This window comes from Eleginops maclovinus, chromosome 12, assembly GCF_036324505.1.
Source record: "Eleginops maclovinus isolate JMC-PN-2008 ecotype Puerto Natales chromosome 12, JC_Emac_rtc_rv5, whole genome shotgun sequence".
Classification (NCBI taxonomy): Eukaryota; Metazoa; Chordata; class Actinopteri; order Perciformes; family Eleginopidae; genus Eleginops; species Eleginops maclovinus.
The window spans coordinates 3,115,747-3,136,663 of NC_086360.1; the positions used below are offsets into that span (position 1 = coordinate 3,115,747).

At 42.1% G+C, this 20,917-nt stretch overlaps 1 protein-coding gene across 1 annotated transcript in view; it reads left to right on the forward strand.

Annotated features, from left to right (window-relative positions):
* Nucleotides 1–383: 383 nt before the first annotated feature.
* apba1a (amyloid beta (A4) precursor protein-binding, family A, member 1a) overlaps nucleotides 384–20,917 on the forward strand; it is a 46,278-nt gene continuing 25,744 nt past the window's right edge. The window contains exons 1-3 of the mRNA XM_063897588.1: nucleotides 384–473; nucleotides 15,249–15,317; nucleotides 18,952–20,600. Of these exons, the coding sequence (XP_063753658.1) occupies nucleotides 19,053–20,600 (1,548 nt within the window). The 5' untranslated portion in view covers nucleotides 384–473; nucleotides 15,249–15,317; nucleotides 18,952–19,052. The remainder of the gene's footprint in view (nucleotides 474–15,248; nucleotides 15,318–18,951; nucleotides 20,601–20,917) is intronic.

The following is a 20,917-nucleotide window of genomic DNA, read 5'->3' on the forward strand; positions in this document are numbered from 1 at the left end:
CCATCATTAATCCAGATCTGTAAAGGAACCAAAGTTATTACATACATGTAGTGGAGTAAAAGTACAGCATTTACCTCTGAATTGTATTGGGGCAGAAGTACAAAGTAGCAAATAATTTAAATACTCAAGTAAAGTAACAGACCCTCAACATTGTACGTAAGTATGCCTACTGTACTTTAGTAAATCTATTTAGTTACTTTACACCACTGCAGGTCCTGTACCAACCAACAGTGCAGAGGCTGTGTCCTGCGATGATGTGACGGTGACGGATGGAGGAGGGAGGGGCTGGGAGGCTGCCGAACACACACACACACACACACACACACACACACACACACACACACACACACACACACACACACACACACACACACACACACACACACACAGCAGCCGCTACAGGGAAGATGGAGGATGGTGTGGCAGCGGCGGAGCGGACCTCTAGCCTGCAGCAACATTGCAGCTGAAAGCGGGTGAGTGAGCCTCCTGTTCGCCCCATACTGGGCTCACTGTTAGTGGACAGCGACGACACAACCCGGGGAGACAGACAGCCCTACGGCGGGTCTGTTCGCACCGAGCGGACGGTGTGTTGTCGAGGCTCGGTTTGTTGACTGTTTGAGGAGGGGCTACGGGAAAAGATAACGGTAGAGAAAATGCAACACAGATATGAGAAAAACTGCTCTGGCTATATTCTCCCCACGATATGCACCATAGACTGCGCGGACGAGGCTTTGTGCTGATATTGAAGCGGTCCATAGGGCCCTGTTTGTGGCAGGTGCAGAGTCCCAGCAGGGCTAACCACAATCTGGTCATCACGGTGGCCTGGTTGGGTCTTCTTGAGTATCGTGGCTCCCTTGATTATGTTTCTGTCAAAGCAGGACCCAGCTTGTGTTCTGTGTGATGCAGACACATACCGTATGTTCTGCAGAGCCTGTTTGTTGTTGAGAGATGCTGCAGGTTACTGTCTGGCTGCAGCATCTCATGCAACAGGGAAAACCAGGTTTTAAGTTCACATTCTGAATTGAAGTGAAACCAAAATAGCATTTAGCCATATCTCTTTGTACAAAAGCTGCTTTCCTTCTAGAATCGTATTATTGATATTTTTACATTAAAGGGAAATAAATACGTTTTGAGGGAAAATCCTTTTTATATCAGCAGCTTTATGGGGCGTGGCAGTGCCCGAATTTGATTGACAGCAGGTGTAGGCTTAACCCCAGCAGGGAAAAAAGAAACAACGTAAACAATAGCTAGCTTACAAACCACAGCTGAGTTATTAGCAGTGGTGCTGAAGAGTCAGGACTCTCAGAGGGAGGTTTGCAGTAGGCTTGGGCGATGGGACAATATTTTTGGTCAACAAGATACTGATTAGCCACCATATTGTTCTTAACTTCTACTTAATGGAAACATATTCAATGATGCACCGCCTGTTTGGAATTTTTTCCTATAGTCTGTATCTCTCTTTCTCCTTTATCTTGTCATATCTATATGTATCACCCAGTGTGTCCCTATATATATTTAGATTTGACAAAGTATTTGGTGAACCGTTTTAGATGTTGGGAAGGAACTACTCAAATCTCAATGGAGCTAATGGCGTCAGGACGCCGACAGATGGCTTGGTTCTTGTTCTTTATTGGGATCCCCATTAGCACTAGCATGATCATTGGCTATTCTTCCTGGGGTTCTCACACACACAATCAAACATAAAACAAACAAACAGCTCATAATTTCACGCAATTTACAATGCAATATGAAGTGAAAACTAAAATGGTCATCCAATTTTAACCTTAAGGTAATACAAAAATACAAATAATTGTGCATAATAATACATAGCCACAGGCACAGTTCAATTATACTTTATAATGCTGAGATGATTTTTAGCTACCTTTTGAATTGTACATGAGAATTTTCCTGAATGATATGGACCGGTAAAGAATTCCAGCTCACCATGGCTCTGTACGTCACTGTTTTCTGTCTCATATTTGCTTTAGATTTGGGTAATATGAACCTCCCTTCTATTGCATGTCGTGTTTGATAGTTATGTTGAGCATACTATGCTATAAAGCTTTGTGATAATATATGTGGTAAGTGCGTCACTGTAATATTTCTGACACAATTTAACAAAGTATAAGAATCGGAGGATGAAACCCTTAGGCTTAACCATTTCAGTTTCTCCAGCATTTCTGTTACTCTGGTCCTGCAGGAGCACTGCAGTGCACATCGGGCTGCCTTATTTTGTGTTACTAGTAGTTTGTTTAAGTCTTTTTCAGCAGCGCTATACCAAATAACAAAGCAATAATCAAGCTGCGACAGAACCAAAGCATCTAGAACCTGTCTACTGACATCTATTGGCAAATATTTAACAATTCTCTTTACAAGTGATACACCCCTTCCCATTTCACATACAACATTTTCAATTTGTTTAGACCAAGATCATTTGTGATCCAGGGTTATACCTAGCAATTTTGTCTCCTTGAACTGTTCAATTTGAATATGGTTGAAATTTAATTACAATTTGAGTTCACCTTTTAACTGATGATTTGATCCTATTATTAAAGATTTTATTTTTCCAGCATTAATTACGAACTTATTACTTATCTCTTATTCTCTTATCAATTATAGGTCTTTGTTCATAAAGTTACTCAGCTCAGTTCTGCTGGTACAGCCAGAGGCTTGTTGCCTAATTTTTCAGAACTGGACTACAGTGGGTGCAGTCTGCTCACCAGGAACTGAATCCTGGGATTGATGTAGGACTGCTCCACCATTCGGAGGGTGAAGAAAATGTTGCTTCTGTTTCATACTTGGTGCTGCATTGACCCCAATTTGACTGGCAGGCTTAAAGTTACATATTACAGAGTTAGGGACTCTGTAGGCCCTGGTCCTGGAGGTTTAGAACTCTCTGTCCAGGTTCTGGAGGCAAAGGCCTCTCAGTCCTGATCCTTAGGGAATCTTATTTCTGGTTCTGGAGGTTAGAGACTCTGAGTTCTTGAGGTCAAAGTCTCTCAGTTCTGGTCCTGGAAGTCAGGGGCTCTGTAATGGTCCTCAAGGTTAATGAATCTTATTTCTGGTTCTTGAGGTTAGGAACTCCATCCTGGTCCTGGAAGGCTAGGGACACTAAGTCATAGTCCTGGAGGTTAGGGTCTCTTCTTGTAATCCTGACGAGTTACACATTAAATTAAAGAAAATTGTAATGGAAAAGATGTAGTGATGGTCTTAAATAAACATGGAAGCCTGACTGATAATGTAAACGATCAAATTAAAAGTTGCTCTAGTCTTCCATTAGTGGTGATCCAATGGGATCTTTTTAGTTTGGAGGTCACATGCCTTTTTCACTTGAAGCTTATTTGTTCAGTGTGTGCTACTTTAGAAAAGCAACATAGTGAGGCAGCCGATGAGTAGGGAGGGCATCGAGGGCATTTCAACTAGGACAGCAGAGTGAACCTGTGAGAGTGTGTATGCCCATCAGCACTCACAAAGCACACACTCTCTCTTGGGTTGTGGCTGCTTAGTACTCTTGCTGCTTAGTCATAGACATACAGAGGCCATTAGTTGCCTCTCCCTCAGCTTTGTTTCCTGTTACCAGCTTCCTTAACAGCTCTTGGGTGTTAAATTGCTGTGGTAGGACAGATATCATGCAGGTTAATATTAAAATCACAACATAAGACATACATCAAGACAATATGGGAATTTCTTCCATTTGTCCAGGAGAAGAAAATCTTCTACGACACGTGGACAGACACAATTGCACATTTTCTAATGGATGTCCTATTTCCTAGGGTTTGATTATTCAGTCAGTTGTGCTTTTCATTCCATTGCCATTAATCCAAGTTTTTCCAGAAATCAGGGCAAATAAAGATAGTTGCAAACCAAACAGCTTTGTGCCAGTGATATTAGTTTTTTATTGAGTTCCCTCTCCTGCAAAAAGCAACCAGATCCATTTTATGGTGGAGCTGCCTGTGCCAATGTTCGTTATCCGGTCAAACCTGTTTGTTTATGTCCTTCCATATTTAGTGTGCTGCAGTGGTGCATGGAACCTGTTGCTAGCATAAACTACAAACTGTAGTTCTCCGTTAATGTCGTGTTCATTGCTAACCTAAGCGAGCAGGCAAAATGTCGCCACGCAGAGACTTCAGAGAAGCAAGAAGATTTTTACTGTTCTGTTGTTTCTCCATCTCATTCATCTCTGACTCCAGCAGTGGTTGTGGTGTCTGCAGGGTAGGCTAGGATAAATACCGGGAGAATTGTCAATTCTGCTTCTACATTTTCACAGCTAAATTGAAAGCTGATGTACAATATTCTAAATTACTTTATCCTCTGTCACTGTGTCCACATTAGGATAGGATTCCAGTGTTTTTAACAACCAGTGTACTCTGGGCAACCAGGATCACAGTTGATCGTTTTGTTTGCATTGGTCTGTGATCTTCTTGAGTATTTCTGGGTTGTCCTGTTTCTTTCTAGCAAACATGATAATATAGTTTCCATACAACAGACATTTGATCTTCCTGCCTGCAGTTTGAGCCCTGACGTCACTGTAACCTTCATTCTGCGACTTATTCTCCATTTGTCTTACCATTAGATGGCTGAGGCTTGACTATTTCACGAGGTGGTCTCCCATGTGCCATCACATTCTTCGACAAAATGACTCTTTAAGTGTGATGGTGTCACTTTCCATGAATTTAAGGCCAATTGATTGTCCATGGTTCCTCCAGATGTTTGTACTGACTTACCTTTTCATCCAATCCTCATTTAAAAGTGTTTGCCCTGATCCATGCGATCAATGGGATAATGTGAAAAAAATGTGTTTTCTGTAACTGTCCAAGTCTGTTCACATTTTCATTTCCATTAACCAGTCTTTAAACACTGCCAGAGCCCATACTGTCTTCCTGTTGGTGTTTACTTCCTGTATTTCTTCTTCTGCTGTTCCCCTTTAGTGTTAACTTCCTGTCCGTCAGTGTAATTTGTGTGTTATAGAGTATTCACAACCTCTGATATGTCCAAATTAATCAGATCAGAATTGAGCATTCAACAAAGCTGTGTAATAAATAATGAGATATTGCTACAAACTAAATATGTCATGCGTAGATCTCATGGCATTAATATTTCTTAAAAACTCATATGGCTTCTCCCCTGAGTTGGGATTGATGAGGGTATATTTAGAATAATCTCTATCCATTTTCTACGAGATCATCAATGTTGCAGTTTCCGCTTTCTTCGACTCTTTGTTGGTCAGCAACAAGCAGACAGCTCCACTGCTGCCCACTAGCTTTAGTTTCAGCCTGTTTGTCTCAGGCCCTTTTGTGTCCATGTCATTGGACGGTGGCTGTGGCAGCCTGCTGTCAGCCGCCCGCTTAGACAAAAGGAGAATAAAATAAATGGACATCTTGGCAGACATGGAAAAGGAGCCCTTCGCCACCGGCAAATAGCATCTCTATTTGTTCGAAAGCTCCTGTATCATCCCCAGAGAGGCCATGTAATCCTCGAGCCTCAGTTGGAATACATTCAGGTTAGGCAAATACACGAGGAAATGGTAACAAGCTGAATCCATTTGACGATGTACATTTCTGCCTCCTTGAGCATTTCAGTCCGCCTGAGGCAGAGGGTTTAAAAGCACAGTCATTGTCAGCTAAGAAGTCATGGAGAGCAGGAGCAGACGGAAAGGTTGTGGTTTTGCTTTATTTTGATGACACACTTGTCACAGTAGAGGCACAAAATACTAATATTAAACGGAAAATGAGCAGAGTAAGTCCTCTTTAAATTGTTCTACTCATTCTGCCAGTGGCACGGTGGCCGGTGAGTCAGGACGGTGTGGGCGGAAGCGTGGTCCTTGCTGTGTCAGGTCTCTTTTCTCCTGGCTTGGTGTTTTCCAGCCTATAGTTAGAATGATAGTGTTTCTGTCTGTGCTAGCAATGTGATTTTGTCGGGAGCGTCCTCACTGTCTCACTATTGCCCCACTGCCATGATCTCTGCTTTCATTCAGGGGAGCACTGGGATTTAAAGGATCATTTTTTATTAATACAACATGATTGTTTGTCTAACTTACTAATTGTTGAGAACTGGATATGCATTGTACATATACCTAATCAAGCCAACAGTTTATACAGACGCAGTGAAATGTGAAAATCAAATCTCATGAAATTGTTTCCTGTCTGGTTATTTTATCTATTCAAATGACAAACAGAATTGTAGTGCAAAACAGGCAAAGCTGAAATGCTGACAGGAAGTCCTTCCATGCCCATACAGCCAATGGACATGCATTTGTGTCGGCCTGCTGGTGCGTGGATGACGTGTCTTTATCCACAGTCCAGCCACCCACAGCTCCTGACTTCAGCGAGTGTGTAAGTCTTTCTAGACTCACACTTGTGTCGTGTGAAAAACGAGCAGGGGGGCTGTAAAAATGCGGTGGGGAGAATCAGACGCCTCACCCCTGTTTTACATTTTGAATGTTTTATAACTGGCCTAATGTTTTCTTAACTCAGGGAAAGGCAAACTTTGGTAATATATTGAAATTATATTAACTGGAACTACAGCACATCAATATGATGGCTTCATAATGCTGATACATTGGAAGGGTTTTTGTTAGTTTTATTTTGAACTATATCTTCCTCCTTGTGTCTTGTCTGGTGTCACTTCCTGTGTTTGCCCTCCTGTGTCTGATTGTGTCATTGTGCTCACCTGTTGCCCTTGTGTTTCTCCTCCCCTCCCCAGCTGTGTCTTGTCCTGTGATTACCCTTCTGTGTATTTAGTCTTGTCTTTCCTTTTACTCCTTGTTCGTTCGTCGTCGCTTTCCCCATGGTCTGTAACTCATTTCTTGTTCTCTCCATGTTTGTCTCAGTCATGCTCCGCTGTAGTATATGTTAGGTTCTTTCTTGTTTAATTGTAACCGGCTTTTTTGATTAAAGCTCGCTTTTTGTTGAAACCTTTTTGATTACCGTTACGGCACTTGTGTCCTATTTCCCCAACCCTGACATACTGTACATAACATATCTTTGGAGTTATTAATATGTGTTGAGAAGATTAATTAAACTAGCTGCACATTGAAAGTAGTTGAAATGTACACACACATTTTCTTTGGACGAATCGGAATTTATCTTTGCATTGGTCCCCTTGACAAAAAGTGAATGGGAGTATTTTGTTGGATTTTGGACCAGTGCTGAAAATAAGCTCTGTGGCTAACTATTGTTTAGGATACTGACACGTTTTGTTTTAGCAGGATGATCTCCACATTTTACTACTTTACAATTTATATGATTTTAGAAGCATAAATGCAATCTTCAGAGGTAAATAACTTTGGACTTTAAAGCAGGGGTGTCCAAACTTTTTTCACCGAGGGCCACATACAGAAAAATATACAAAGAGCTGGGCCACTTATAGAGGTGAATATCGCCTCATAAGTTAAGTTATAAGTTAGCAAAACAAATCAAATGTAGGTGAATAATGCGCGATACTTTCAAATGGTTTCAGGAAAAAACAGACTACATCCCCTCTGTCTTTAGGGTTTCATTAATTGTGTTGGCAGAAAATGTTTTAAATTCTAAATGATTGAATTTATTTGAAATTGGGCTCATTAATATATTTTAACATATATATTTGAGAAGTACAATATAAGACAAGCAAAAGTTTAATTTGTGGGCCATATTGCATTATACTTTTAGAATTTGCTGAGGGCCGATTCAAAATGGCCTGCGGGCCGCATTTGGCCCCCGGGCCGTAGTTTGGACACCCCTGCTTTAAAGGAACCACATCTTGAACACATGACTTCCTACCGCCACAGCTAAGCGAAATGTGGCTACATTTGGGCGTGATGGCGTTTAGCAGACTCGTTTTGGCTTTTCTTAGCATACACCTTGTCTAAGAACATTTAACATTCACCAGTGACTTATTTACTGACATATTGTATGTTATGGAACAAAGGCTTAAGCTTTTGGGCTGCCTCATGTACGGCACCGAGTGAACCTGCAGAGCCTGAATACTAACTCATTTCCAGAGTTGGGTGTAACGCGTTATAAAAGAAACTGAGCTACAGTAATGTATTACTTTTTGCTGTAACGCAGTAATATAACGCATTACTTCTGAAATGTGGGTAATATAATACCGGTTACAATTCTCATTAACGCAGTTACAACACATTTTAACCCGACATGATGTGGTGTTTTGTTTCTAAGAATGCACAAACATGGCGAGACATTCCGACACCAGAGGAATAATTGTGAGGGTAGAATAGTAACTCAGTAAGCCTGTTTACTATTGGTTAAGAGGGCTGCAGAAACAGATTCACAATGCAGAGCAGCAGGCTCATAATGCAGAGCTGCAGGCTCACAATGCAGAGCTGCAGGCTCACAATGCAGAGCTGCAGGCTCACAATGCAGAGCTGCAGGCTCAGAGAAGAGAACAGAGAAAGACAGGAGTGCGCGCAGGCCAAAGCAACAGAAGGTCACTTTCTCTGGGTCTGCTGCTTGAACCCTGAGAAGTTCAGAGACTCGTGGCAGAGACTTGAAGATATGCAGCCTCTGTCCTCTGTGGAATCACCGACTTTTAGAAAGCTTGTCAGCCAAATCCCCGTTAACACACCAATGACAAGGTGAGCTAACGTTGAATAGAGACTCGTTGATATACAGCAGGTCACAGGGCCGTGCAGAGGCTCCACTAACATGTTATTAATAACACACAGAGACGTCATGTTACCGCTATCACATATTATTCAGCACATTTAAACGGAGCATGAGTAACTTGCCCATCACTGCTCATTTCTCCATCACTCTATATGGCATTACATAAAAGCAAGTAACAGCCACTAGATGGCAGGCCGAGAAAGCCTTTAAGGGGAACCTACAGGTTTCCATTGGGCCCCCAAATTACGAGTATGCCCCTGTATCAAAAATATTTTCAACAACTCAACTGTGTTTGCAGCATAATTCATCTGTTCTATCACATCTTGCCACAGGATATGACTAGAGATGTCCATATTAAATCAGAATACATTTATTTAACTAGAAAGTAGCCCATTTGTGTCAATGTCTCATCACTCTGATGGCCATATTGACTGATAGAATTAGGTTAAAAAAGCTGATAAAAAAAGTGATGCAGAAGAGTGTAATGTGCTGTAACCAGTGCTGGGTTTGTCTAGCGATCTTTAAACATGGTCTGTTCTTTCTACAGGTTTCATTTCCTGAGCTGGGTACTTTATAAAAAGGACATGTTCTGGCCATCTTCAGGTTCATATCAGTATGTAGTGTCTCTACGGGGACATGTCTCCATGCTTTAACTGCTCTTTATTCTTCTCATACTGCCCGTGCTGCAGCTGATTGGTTAGCTCTGTTGTGAAATATCCCGCCCCTTAGCCTTTCACGTACAATATGTTGGAGTCCTAGCCAATAGAAGCGTGAGTGTTCCATAGTGATGTCACAAGTAAACAAAGGAGACCAAATGAGGCGTGACAGGCAGGGGGGAGTGTTTGGCAGAGAAACTCCCTCTGGAAGGAGCACAGGGATTTGAGCCTTTGCAGACCATTTACATGCACACCAATATAAGCCACTACAGGAAAGATAAAACACCCAAAACACAAATGGCTTTTTTTGTGCTAAAGAATTGAACGATTGCTCTTCAAAATCAGAATCAGAATTGGTTTTATAGGTTTACACATAGGAGGAATTTGCTTTAGTATAAGTGCATACAAAGACACAGAAACTGCATGTGGTTTCATGTTGCTTGAATCCTGTTGCATTTTGTAGCTTGTTGGCCGTGTATGTGAGAATGCATGACAATTGCAGGAGCAAGGAAAAGGCATCATAACACCTCGATGAAAAATGTTCAAAATAGCACAGTATATCATTCTTCAGTCTTTAATGAAGAAAGAAATTCTGCTGGCCAAACCAGCTGGTGTCCATTATGAAGAAGCCCCCCCCACACACACACCAGTGCCACTCTTCTTCCCATTATTTATTTACAGAAGTGCAAACATTTCCATCAGTGACCTTTCTCAGAGCATCTTCTCCGCTCTGCAGTGTGGCATTTATCACTAATTACATTTTTACCTAGTTGATGATGATCAGCACACACTCTGATATCCTACTTAGCATCTACTATGTATCCTGCAAAGCTCTGTCCTCAGTGTCTCAGCTGATCCATGATCAGATAAGTCGAAGACCACCAGCACCAGGACATGAAATAAAATGATCTAGATAAAATAAGGGTCTGCATGCTTCGGCCTACTTTTGGCTGCTGTGTTTTTGTTGGCCTCCTCCTAATTAGACCCTCAAGTACGATCCTAATAAAATGCTCCCCCCCTCCACAATCTGTCAATTTGACAATGTTATATTAAACCCTTCTAAAGTTGCAAACATATTAGCATAATACATCTTGGTACCACTTTACAATAAGATTACTCTCATAAAGGGTTTATAATTAGGTTATTAATGAGGTTGTAAACACTTTATTAATCATTAAGAACCATTTATAAACACAGGCTCACTATTTGGCAAGATGACTAAGCCTTATATTGGCTACCTAGCTTACTCCGTCTTCATCATGAACAGCATCCTGGGTATCTGTTGTTCACTGAGTTGATTCTCCCCCATCCATCTGGATGTTTTGTTTATCTCATATCTTATAAAAGTTCATTAATGATTTATAAAGTGTTGATAACCTAATTAATACATGAACTACAAACTATTCGTAAACCCTTTATAAAGGGCAGTCTTATTGTAAAGTGGTACATACATCTTTTAACACATCTAGGATAGACAAGGCAACATTATGATTATGATGTCTTTTTTTGCGTCCATGATGGATTATTGAGGATTGACAATGAGATATGTCTACAAAAAGACCAAAACAACTACAAAGAGTCAGAAAATGACCGCGAAGGCTGCCACACTTTTGATAAAACCAGCTGAACCACTGAAGTATTTTGCTATCAAAGTCTGGATACAAAAGGGGATGTGGAAGAACTCCATTGCGTAGTTGATTGTCTGGTGTGGGACCAATCCATAAGCATTGGTGAGGTTCAGAAAGATTTACAGTTGAATTGGACTTTTGGATCTGGACGCCCTGGGAAGCCTGGTATTCCCGCCTTCTGGCAGTTGTTTTCAATATAGCCATTCTCTGTCAGGTCTTATCATTTTTAAATGGCCGAGGAAAAGATCTTTCCTTCTACATTTGGCAGGGCCATGCTCCTGGATTGGCCGATGACTTTGGAGTTAACTTCCTTGGGGATGACGACTGATTCTGCAGATTGAATTTGTTGCTTTTTCCTGGCAGTTCTCATGAGGCACTATTCCACTTTAGCACTTTGGGGCAGTTCTTGTAGCGGTTGCAAGGTAATGCTTAGAAGAAGAAGAAGAATCGGAGGATGAAACCCTCTTTATTTGTCACATACATGCACACAGCAGAGCACACACAGTGAAATTAGTCCTCTGCATTTAACCCATCCTAGTACTAGGAGCAGTGGGCAGCTATCGTGCAGCGCCCGGGGAGCAATGGGGAGGGGGGATTGGAGGTGTCCGGTGCCTTGCTCAAGGACACCACAGCAGGGCCAAGGAGGTGAACTGGGACCTCTCCAAGTAGCAGTCCACTTTCCTTATTTCAAGTCTGTTCGGGGACTTGAACCGGCGACCCTACGATTCTGGTGCTGATCATGCCCTCGCCCTGGACATGTCACCCCTGCCCTGCTGAGCCTGGGGGCACGACGGGCTCACTCTCCATCATTAGGCGTAGAAATCATATATATTTATTTTCGTTTATCAATTTCCTCTCACTTATTTATCTGACTGTTGTAACAATTGAGTATCCAGTGATTCTGTTCTCAGAGGGTGTTTGTCTCATTAACAGAGCTGATAGTTTGTAAGTAACAATGTATCACTCTCCTTAATTTCAATCGTCAGTGACTGAAAGTTTTACAAAAAGTTGACCATTCACACTTAAATTGTTGCAGAGAAATTGCATCTTTTGTGGCATCTGTTGCATTTATCTGACATGATGTGATGGTGACGTTTCAAAGGACATACATCTGGAAATGAACTGGTGTTGGCACACTGTAGGTCAGTCATTCCCTTTGGGTGCGTGGAGCTTTTACTTCATTCACGCAATATAATAGCACATTGCTTCTATTTGTATCTTTCATTTTTATTTAGTTTGAACCAATTTATTGCGTAGTTTTACTAATCTTTATTGATTTATTTTTCTTCTTCTTCTAGGTAAAAATGCTCAAGAGTTTTTTGTTTTCACGGTCCATAAATTATTGTTCGACCGTAAAGAATCATACGTTTCAGATTCAAATGGTCTACATACTTCCTCTGGAGGCTTTTTGATTCTCCTCTAACACCAGTACGGACATTGTGGAAAATCACATCTTTACTTCTTGCCGTTTAATTTAACAGTACCTCATTTTATTAAGGTTATTCTCATAATAACTCTGCCTTCTTTTGGTGGCATCACTCTCTCTTTGTGTCAATTCTTGGACATATGCCAGACTATTTGCACACTGAACAACAGCTGCCCTTATAAAGTGTTAAAGAGCATTACCTATGCAAATAAAAGAATGGAACAATTAAAGATCAAGAGGGGAGAGCAGAGTTGAAGGGTTGAAAACAGAATTTGTCTTAACAGAAAATGTATTGAGATGTAAGAGATTGTTGCTAAAGGAGAGGGATTTTTCTTTTCGTATTAGCAGAGGAAAGAATTCTCCTTTTCCACTGAAAATAAACATTTACACCTGATAATGTCACAGTATCAAACTTGGTTCAAGTCAACCCAAATAGAAGGTAGTAAAGATAAAATATTGATTTTAAAATCCCTCTCTGCCCTTGGCTCTCCATCAGTCTGCTTTCAGCGGATGGTAAAGGGCAGGGTGTTGCAGCCGTGGCGGTTGAGGTGGGAGAACACTGCTGCCCCCCCGGAGAGGTCACCTCCTCATCCACCCTCCCACAGAGAGCAATTACCCAGTGGTTTCCATGACAACCAGCGGTCATGCCACCGCCTGTGCTCTGAGAATGAGGGAGGGAAGAGGATGATGCCTCCGTCTGCTGAACATCACTGTCTGGAGCAGGGACACGGACTCCGTGTGTTCTCTGCTGGTTAAATATGTCAGCACATCCGTCATACAGTAGAGGATCACTGTTAGGACCACCATACTCTGCACACACTCTGCACATTCTCTGCTCATACACATTACGTTTGGTTTAGATAACAGCTCATAGAGTCCCAGAAATGTTGAGTATACCAAAAGTTTAATGAGAGAAATGTATAGTAAGGGTCCGCAGCACAAAGAAATTGCCAGATGCTAACTTGCATATGTTGGGCAATTTGCACAATTAGCATGAGTTGCGTTAACTAGCATTTATTTCCATAAATTCTGGTTATCTGGACATTAGTACAAAAATGGCTTGGCAGATTTTGGACAATTTTGAAGTAGTTTTTGGGGTTATTGAGGCCTTTTTTAGGATCCAAAATGGCAGTTTTAGTCAGAAAGAGGCCTTATTTTTAGGCTCAAAAGGGCTTGATTATTTTTCGGTCGATTCTGAAGTGGAATCTTGATCATTTGGATTGCACAGATTGCTTATTTATTTGAAAAAGAATGGTAAAGATAATAATTTTCATCCTTTACTCTCCAATGATTGCAACACCATGCCCACCGAGAAAACCGATATGGCCACTCGCATGTTAAAACTGCGATTCTCGATCCTGAAAAGGTCAGAAATGGATTCAGCATCCTCAATAACCCCGAAACCACTCTTAAATTGTCTAAGTCGTTCAATCCTTTTTTGTCAGCATAGGCTAGAATGTCATTCATTTTAATTAATGCAATTAATGTTTATTGTGCAAATTGCCCTACATATACAAGTTAGCATCCAGCAGTTTATATGCACTGTGCCTCCTACACATGTCTATCATAAAACCTTTGGGGTACTCAACGTTTCCGGGTTCACACTGCTGGCAACTAGACTATTATGTGATATAACATAAGAAACATCACTCAACGGGGCTTATTTTTAATTACGAGGGCTGCACAAATTAGAAAAAAATATGAATTGTGATTATTTTGACAGAAATTGCAAAAACGATTCATTGAACACGGAATCAGTGCATCGCCACAATCCTTAATTGTGAATATTTTCACAAATTTTGCCTGTACCGAATTCTGTGCTTCCTGCGATTTGAGTATTGAACTTACCCATATTGACATTTTGATTAAAAGTGCAGACTTAGTATTAGCTCCCACCTACATACCTTACCACATACAGTATCTGTACAGACACCTAGCAGCCCCCCAACACTCTCAAACTGGAGTCTGAGGCTGGAGTAGAAATGGAAAAACCCAAATATTGAAGCTACACAGACGTTGAATTGATTTTAAAAGCAGCACACTGATTTCTTTAATTCATATGAAAGTCTTTCTTGGGGGGTAGAAACACAGACTTCCAGCGGCTCTCTGTCTATGGGTCAGCTAAAGTAGAAGGTGATCCTCCTCTCTGTGATGGGAGGACATTATTCTGATAGATTCATTCAGCATCCTTTAGATAACCTCGAGTCATCAGTCCCTGGAGGTTATGCGATGGATGTAACCTGACTTCCTGTTGCACTGTTTTATTCTAACTTATACACTAGATGCTTTTACCACATCACATGACCAAGTGAAATCACTGCACGATGGCTGCTCGCTCCCCCGCCCCACTGTTACTGAAGGATGGACCCTTTTAATTTCATTGACCTTATGATCTTTCTTCAGGAGAAATAAACTCAGAATGTAGAATTGAATATTTCTGCAAAACTAGAGGCTATAGGCTGTTTAACATCCTTACTTAACTAGCTTGAGAGATATGTAAAACAAACAGGGAGGTTCTGACTGAGCGCTATGTTAATTATTGGCTGTAGTATTCTATTGATTATAAAATATTCAAACAATAAATGCAAAACACTGCTTTTGCTTCTTATTCTGAATTAAATATAGCTAAATTGTGATGAAAAAACACAAAAATGATAAATGTTTTTGTTTCTGTATCACAGGAATATCAAAGGGAAATAGTCAGATGCCAACTACAGTATCTATCTTAAGTTAGATAAAATATTTATCTTCTGGAGAGGACAAATAACATTTTATTTAAACTCGTCTCTTCTTAGCTTTATCTACATTTGAGTGTTGAGCTTTGTTTAGGACGTGGGTCTCTGAGGATTTATAAGATATAATAATGTAATAAATCATGTTTAAACAGCACTTAAAACAGAGGTTTTAATTCTGCTTCTACTCTCTGTTTCAGGGTGGACTTTAGAAGAAATCAGCCCAGAAAATAAAACTGCTGCTGTCAATGAACTCCTGAAAACTCAAGGTAAGTCGGTGATATTTAACATATAACATAGATAGACACTTTTTATTACTGCTTAGTACACCTGTGAGTTTGTGAGACATGTGAAGTTTGTTTTCTAAAAACGTTTTCACATGTAGATTTTCTTTTCATTATACGCGTGAGAACGGCCGGAGAATCAAAGCTCCTGCTCTAACGCTCCATCTTTTTCACTACTTTCACCGGGGCTCAGGTAGTGGGGGTAGTGAGGGTAGTGAGGGGGAGAACCAGATAAGGTGTTCAGTCATGGAGAGGGACTCAGAGTAGAGCTGCTGCTCCTTCTCGTAGAAAGGAGCCAGTTGAGGGGGTTCAAGAACTCAGGAGGAGGCCACCTGGCTGGAGTTCCAGGCAGGACCAGCTGAGAGGATCCAAGTGTCTGACCAAGGACCAGGAGGAGGGATTCTCTCCTTTCGTCTTTCTGCCATCGGTGTCATACATTTTCCTATCAAGCTTGCTTCGATAAATCATAAACTTTGCTTTGAAACTGGAGTACGCAACATTTATAAATGCGGCCCCTGGTATTTTGTGTAAATGAACAGGAACAGGAAATGAAAATAAAGTAAAAAGATAAGATAAGATTTACTTGGTTGATTCCAGTTTGGTATTGTTTTTGTCACAGCAGCATGTAGATAAGACATTGCACATGAATTAGAAGTAAATAAAATAAAAACAATTAAGAGATACAGTACGTATCGGCAGTAGAAGATAAACAAAATATGCAAACAAGTGAATATATCAATAATGAAAATAGCTATAGAGTGTGTGTGTGTATGAATACACAACATAAATATACAGATATTCAGAATAGAGGCTTTGTACATTATGCTTGTCCAGCCTTTCAAACTCACCAACTGTAAACAATGAAATCAGTATACACTTTACAGTTTACATTTGAGTTAGCAGAATAAAAACAGTTTTAAGTTAAATTAAGTTCCTAAAGGGACCACCTGAAAACAATATACAAACAAGTGAATTAGTGATTTGAGTGGCGTCTGGTCAAACAAGCGCAACTGAAGAACACTCTGGAGCTGTGGGTTCTCTGGGTTGCTGGCCAGAGGTGAGTTGTTATAAAGTGGTATTGCAGTAGGCAGGAATGATTTCTTGTGTCTGTCCTTGTGGCAGCAGAGCTAGAGCTGTCTGTCCAGCTGCTGGTGGAGGTGTGGGCGGGGTTATCCAGGTTAGAACACAAAGCCATTGTTGGTATGTTCATCTTTCTGAGTGTATTGAACATGTTGGCCTCTAGGGGGCACTGCTGTGGCTTTATACTGTTATCCTGCTTCAGTTCACTGATGCCTCCTCTCCTCTGATGTCTTCTAGCCCCAGCACGAGAAGGCTCTGAATGTTCTGTGTGTCCCACATTCCAGTGAGACGGCAGCAGGCTAACGGAGTGCTGCCATGTGTTCAAATGGTTCTGCATCAGTGTGTTTGTGTATGAGCTCAATCTGTGAATATCTTCCCAGATCAGAGGCACAGAGCTAAAAACATCCTTATGTTTTGGCAGTTGTTGTACTTAAAATGGAACCAAATGTGGTGTCTCTCTTCAGTGATGAGGAGAGTTCATTGAACTACGAGTGTAGGTTCATATGGGCCACAGTAGATGTGTCCCTCTTTGGGTTGAGAGCATTCTGAACATGGACGTACCCAGGATTTCATAAATAATGAGGTCCAAAACATGCTCCGGTTACTTATGCCATGGCAGATATTTAAGTAAGCTTGCTTTCAAACGTTATAATAGTCAGATGCTCTGAAAATGGGCCGGGATATTCTATTTCACAACTTCTTATTATATACACCTCGAAAAAATGAGGCCTGGTGGTTACAGCAGTGAGTCTGAGGACTGATCACACAAAAAATCTGAATCAGAATTCCTTTATTCGTCGCACAAAGAGGAAATCTATGGCGTTACAGCAAGTATAGATAGAGGAAGAAAATAGAACACTGTTATATCAGGCAAAAAATAAAATGAAAAAGGACAGGAATACACATTCAGGTATAAGTAGCAGCAGTATTTATGAAATAAAATGAGTGTATCACTGTAGAATAAAGTGTGGTGCACAACAGCAACATTTCTGTGTCAGATTCTGCTGTGCCCAGTGTCTTTTCAATTGATCATAAAATCATATATTCATCATGTCTTATACTCTGCTTGCCCTATGCTCAATAGTTAAATTGTATTTTGTCTATATCGGTGAAACATAACAGCTCCGGAAAAAATGAAGACACCACTCCAATTTTTTCTTAAATCTTTATCTCTACATGTATGGCAGCCATTCCAGTGTCTGTTGAATTCCAACGCAGAGAAAAAATAGTTTATATAAAACAATTAACAAATACAAAAATCATTTAACTCAAAGTAATACCTATAAATATTAAAACAAGAACAAATGATAATACTGAAGTGGTCTCTTAATTTTTTCCACGGTTGTAGATTTAGACTATAATTTAATGTATCAGGTCAACACATTTCACATAACTGTATTAAGTTAGTTGAAAGCAATAATATTAAGTTGAACCTACAATTTTTCCCTTATTGATAAAGTCAATAAATGAAACAGACAATCAAAAAACATTAGTAGAAGTGGAAAGGCAGATCCTATATGAATGGAGTGAAGGCAGATAACTTTAACTTGTGGTTGATTGAACAATAATAGTGCAGGAGGAATCCTTATTGTCGGACAGAATGTCTCGGGGCAGCTTGTAGACATTATTAATATCTGGATGTCCCCACTGGGGTCCTTCACAAGTAAGACTTTTCCTTGGTAGCTCTTGATGAGTATCTCACAGTCCCTGGTCCATGTTGCTTGAATGTTATTCACCTTCCGGAGGTCCCTGGCTGTTTTTGCAATGTACGCGTTCCTTTTTGTCAGATGCTCGTTAATGTAGGTACCCGATCCTTTCAGTTTCTTAGCGTCGATCAGTGTACGCACTTTTGTCTTTCTGCTCACAACCAAATGTGAAATCAGTTTTTTCAGTGTGGAGGGATTTATGGTTTAATGATGGGAATGTTTAGATAATGTCTGAGAGAATTTATGGGAAGGATGTGATGGAGTGCTAGAGGTGTCCTTGGTGCGAGCCCTGTTGTCGTGGCACATTCTCGTTGGATGTTTTCAAACTCACACGTACAAATAAAGCTCTGCAGGCGCTGATATCTTCGCCTTCCTTTGGCTGATTTATTTTCCTTTCCCACAAAGTTATACAAACAAATAAATAAAAACTATAAGTGTAACGTGAGGTCAAAGACTGTCCCGATTCCTTGTTTCTGAGGCTCAGTCCCACTCCTTCCTTATATAACAGCTGATCACAATAAATCCAAATAATTCTTAGAATATTTAATTTCATACAAGTTCATAAATTGAAAGAATATATTAAGACCTAAATTAATTAGATAATATTTAATTTATAAATCAACACAAAAAATGGCTGTAACACCTGTTACTCTGTTGCTACTATTTGAGATTGATTTGTATTTTGACTTCATTAACTAGAACAAAAGACACCCTTGCTTATGAATCATTTATTTGTTTCTCTTAAGAGGATCTCCACACCCAGAAACTTAGCAATACATTGTACTTGTTCCTGTACCTTCTGTTCACCCATCTTTTCTGTCTACCTCTCTCAGGCTCTTCCCAGCAGCCTTTGCTCTGACCTCCTAGATTCCCCTGCTGATGACGGACTAAAACCTCTCACTGAAACAGCTCCACCAACCCGGACAAGACCGCCATGAACCCCCAGGAGACGGAGCTCGGCCAGGAGGTTATGGAGGAGGCCGACGCCCCCCCTCGCCACCGCCACAACAACCACAACAGCCGGTCCCGTAACCACAGCAACCAGGAAAAGCGCTACAGGCGCGTTGAAGCCCCTGCAGGAGGAGGTAGTGGGAGCAGAGCGAGGGCGCCACAGCAGCGCAGGGGGCCACAGGAGGAGCAAGAGGAGCCACAGCATGGAGCCCAGCCCCCACAGACCCAGCCCATTCCCCGACCCGCAGTGACGCGTTACCGCAGACAGGGGGACAGCGAGGCCCGGATCAGAGCCCAACAGCAGAGGCACCGGCAGAGGCAGCAGAGGGAGGCAGAGAGAGCGCAACACCTAGCTCAGCAGGAGAAGCAGCGGCGCGCCCAGAGGAGCCAGGAGGACGAGCGGGAGCGGGACGACTCTGCACTGGCCCGCTCAGCCAGCACAGAGAGCAACTTCCACACCCACACGGACCGGGCCGAGGGGGATGACGGCCTGGTGATGATGTCTCTGGAGCCTGAGGGCCAGGCAGAGGCAGAGGACGATGCTGGGAACTACGGAGTCCAGCTAAGGCCTGAGGCGGAGGGGTACACTGAGAGTGCTGAGGCTGAACAGCAACATCTCCATCCTCACTATCCCCCTCAGCCACCTGAACCCCTGCCTGATATCCAAAGCCCCCAGAGACAGGGTGAAGCCGAGGAGATGCTGCACGCCGGCTACTCCAACTACGTCTACACCCAGCCCCTCAGTCACTCCAGCGGGATGGGCGACGTGTCTTACGCTCAGAGCCTGGAGAGCTTGGATGCTGCTCTCGGGGACGAAGCGTACTCCGAGCCATATGACATATACTCACTCTCTGAGCATGTTTACGAGGAAATCTGCGATGCTCCCATGGCAGTTTCATCTGCTGCGGACGGGGCTGAGGACACAGAGGCACTCCGACAGAGGCGTGCCGGATTTAAGCTGTTCGAGGGTCGGGAGGGGGGTGGAGACTACCATCAGCAGGAGGCAGTGGGCTCCCGCCTGCGGCACTATGATGAACGCTCGGATGGCGAGTCGGACAGCCCAGAGAAGGAGGCCGAGTTCGCCCCATACCCACGCGCCGACAGCTGCGACCAGGATGAGGACATCGACACCATCGTGGCCGAGGTCAAAGAAAGCCTGAGCTCTCAGAGTCTTCATCGTGCTCTGGAGGACACCATAGATGAGGAAAATGAGCTACAGGAAGGAGAGGAAAAAGCCCAAGCTGAGTCTCAGATCGACTTTGACAAAAACCACCAAGCTGCCGACACAGGGACAGACCTGACACCGTGTGGAAGTCCTTCAGAGGAGCCGGTCGCAGTGAGGAACAGCCAGGAGAAGAAGGACGCCATCTCCTTGGCCATCAAGGACATTAAGGAGGCAATAGAGGAAGTGAAGACCAGAACGGTGAGATCCCCATACACACCTGACGAGCCCAAGGAGCCCATTTGGGTCATGAGGCAGGACCTGAGCCCCACTGCAGAGTGCGACCTGCAGCCATCACTGGGGGGGGATGTGAGTAGAGCAGCTTTGGCTTTTATTGATCTAGTTGTTCTGGTGTTTCCAGTCCAATGTTAGCAAAGGCATGCATTAGTGTCCTTCACAAATGTAAATTATAATGCTTTATGGGGTTTTCCCTCTCCATTAGTGTTTTATATGTTTGTGTGCATGTTAATGGGCCCGCACCCTCCCCCCCCTTTGTTTTATTCCGTAACATAATGACATCACTATGTAATACTCATACTTCTATTGGCATAGCGCTGCAAAACAGTGTATGAGATGGGCTGAGAGGCAGGACATTTCCAACACCTCTCTAGGCAGTTGACCAATCA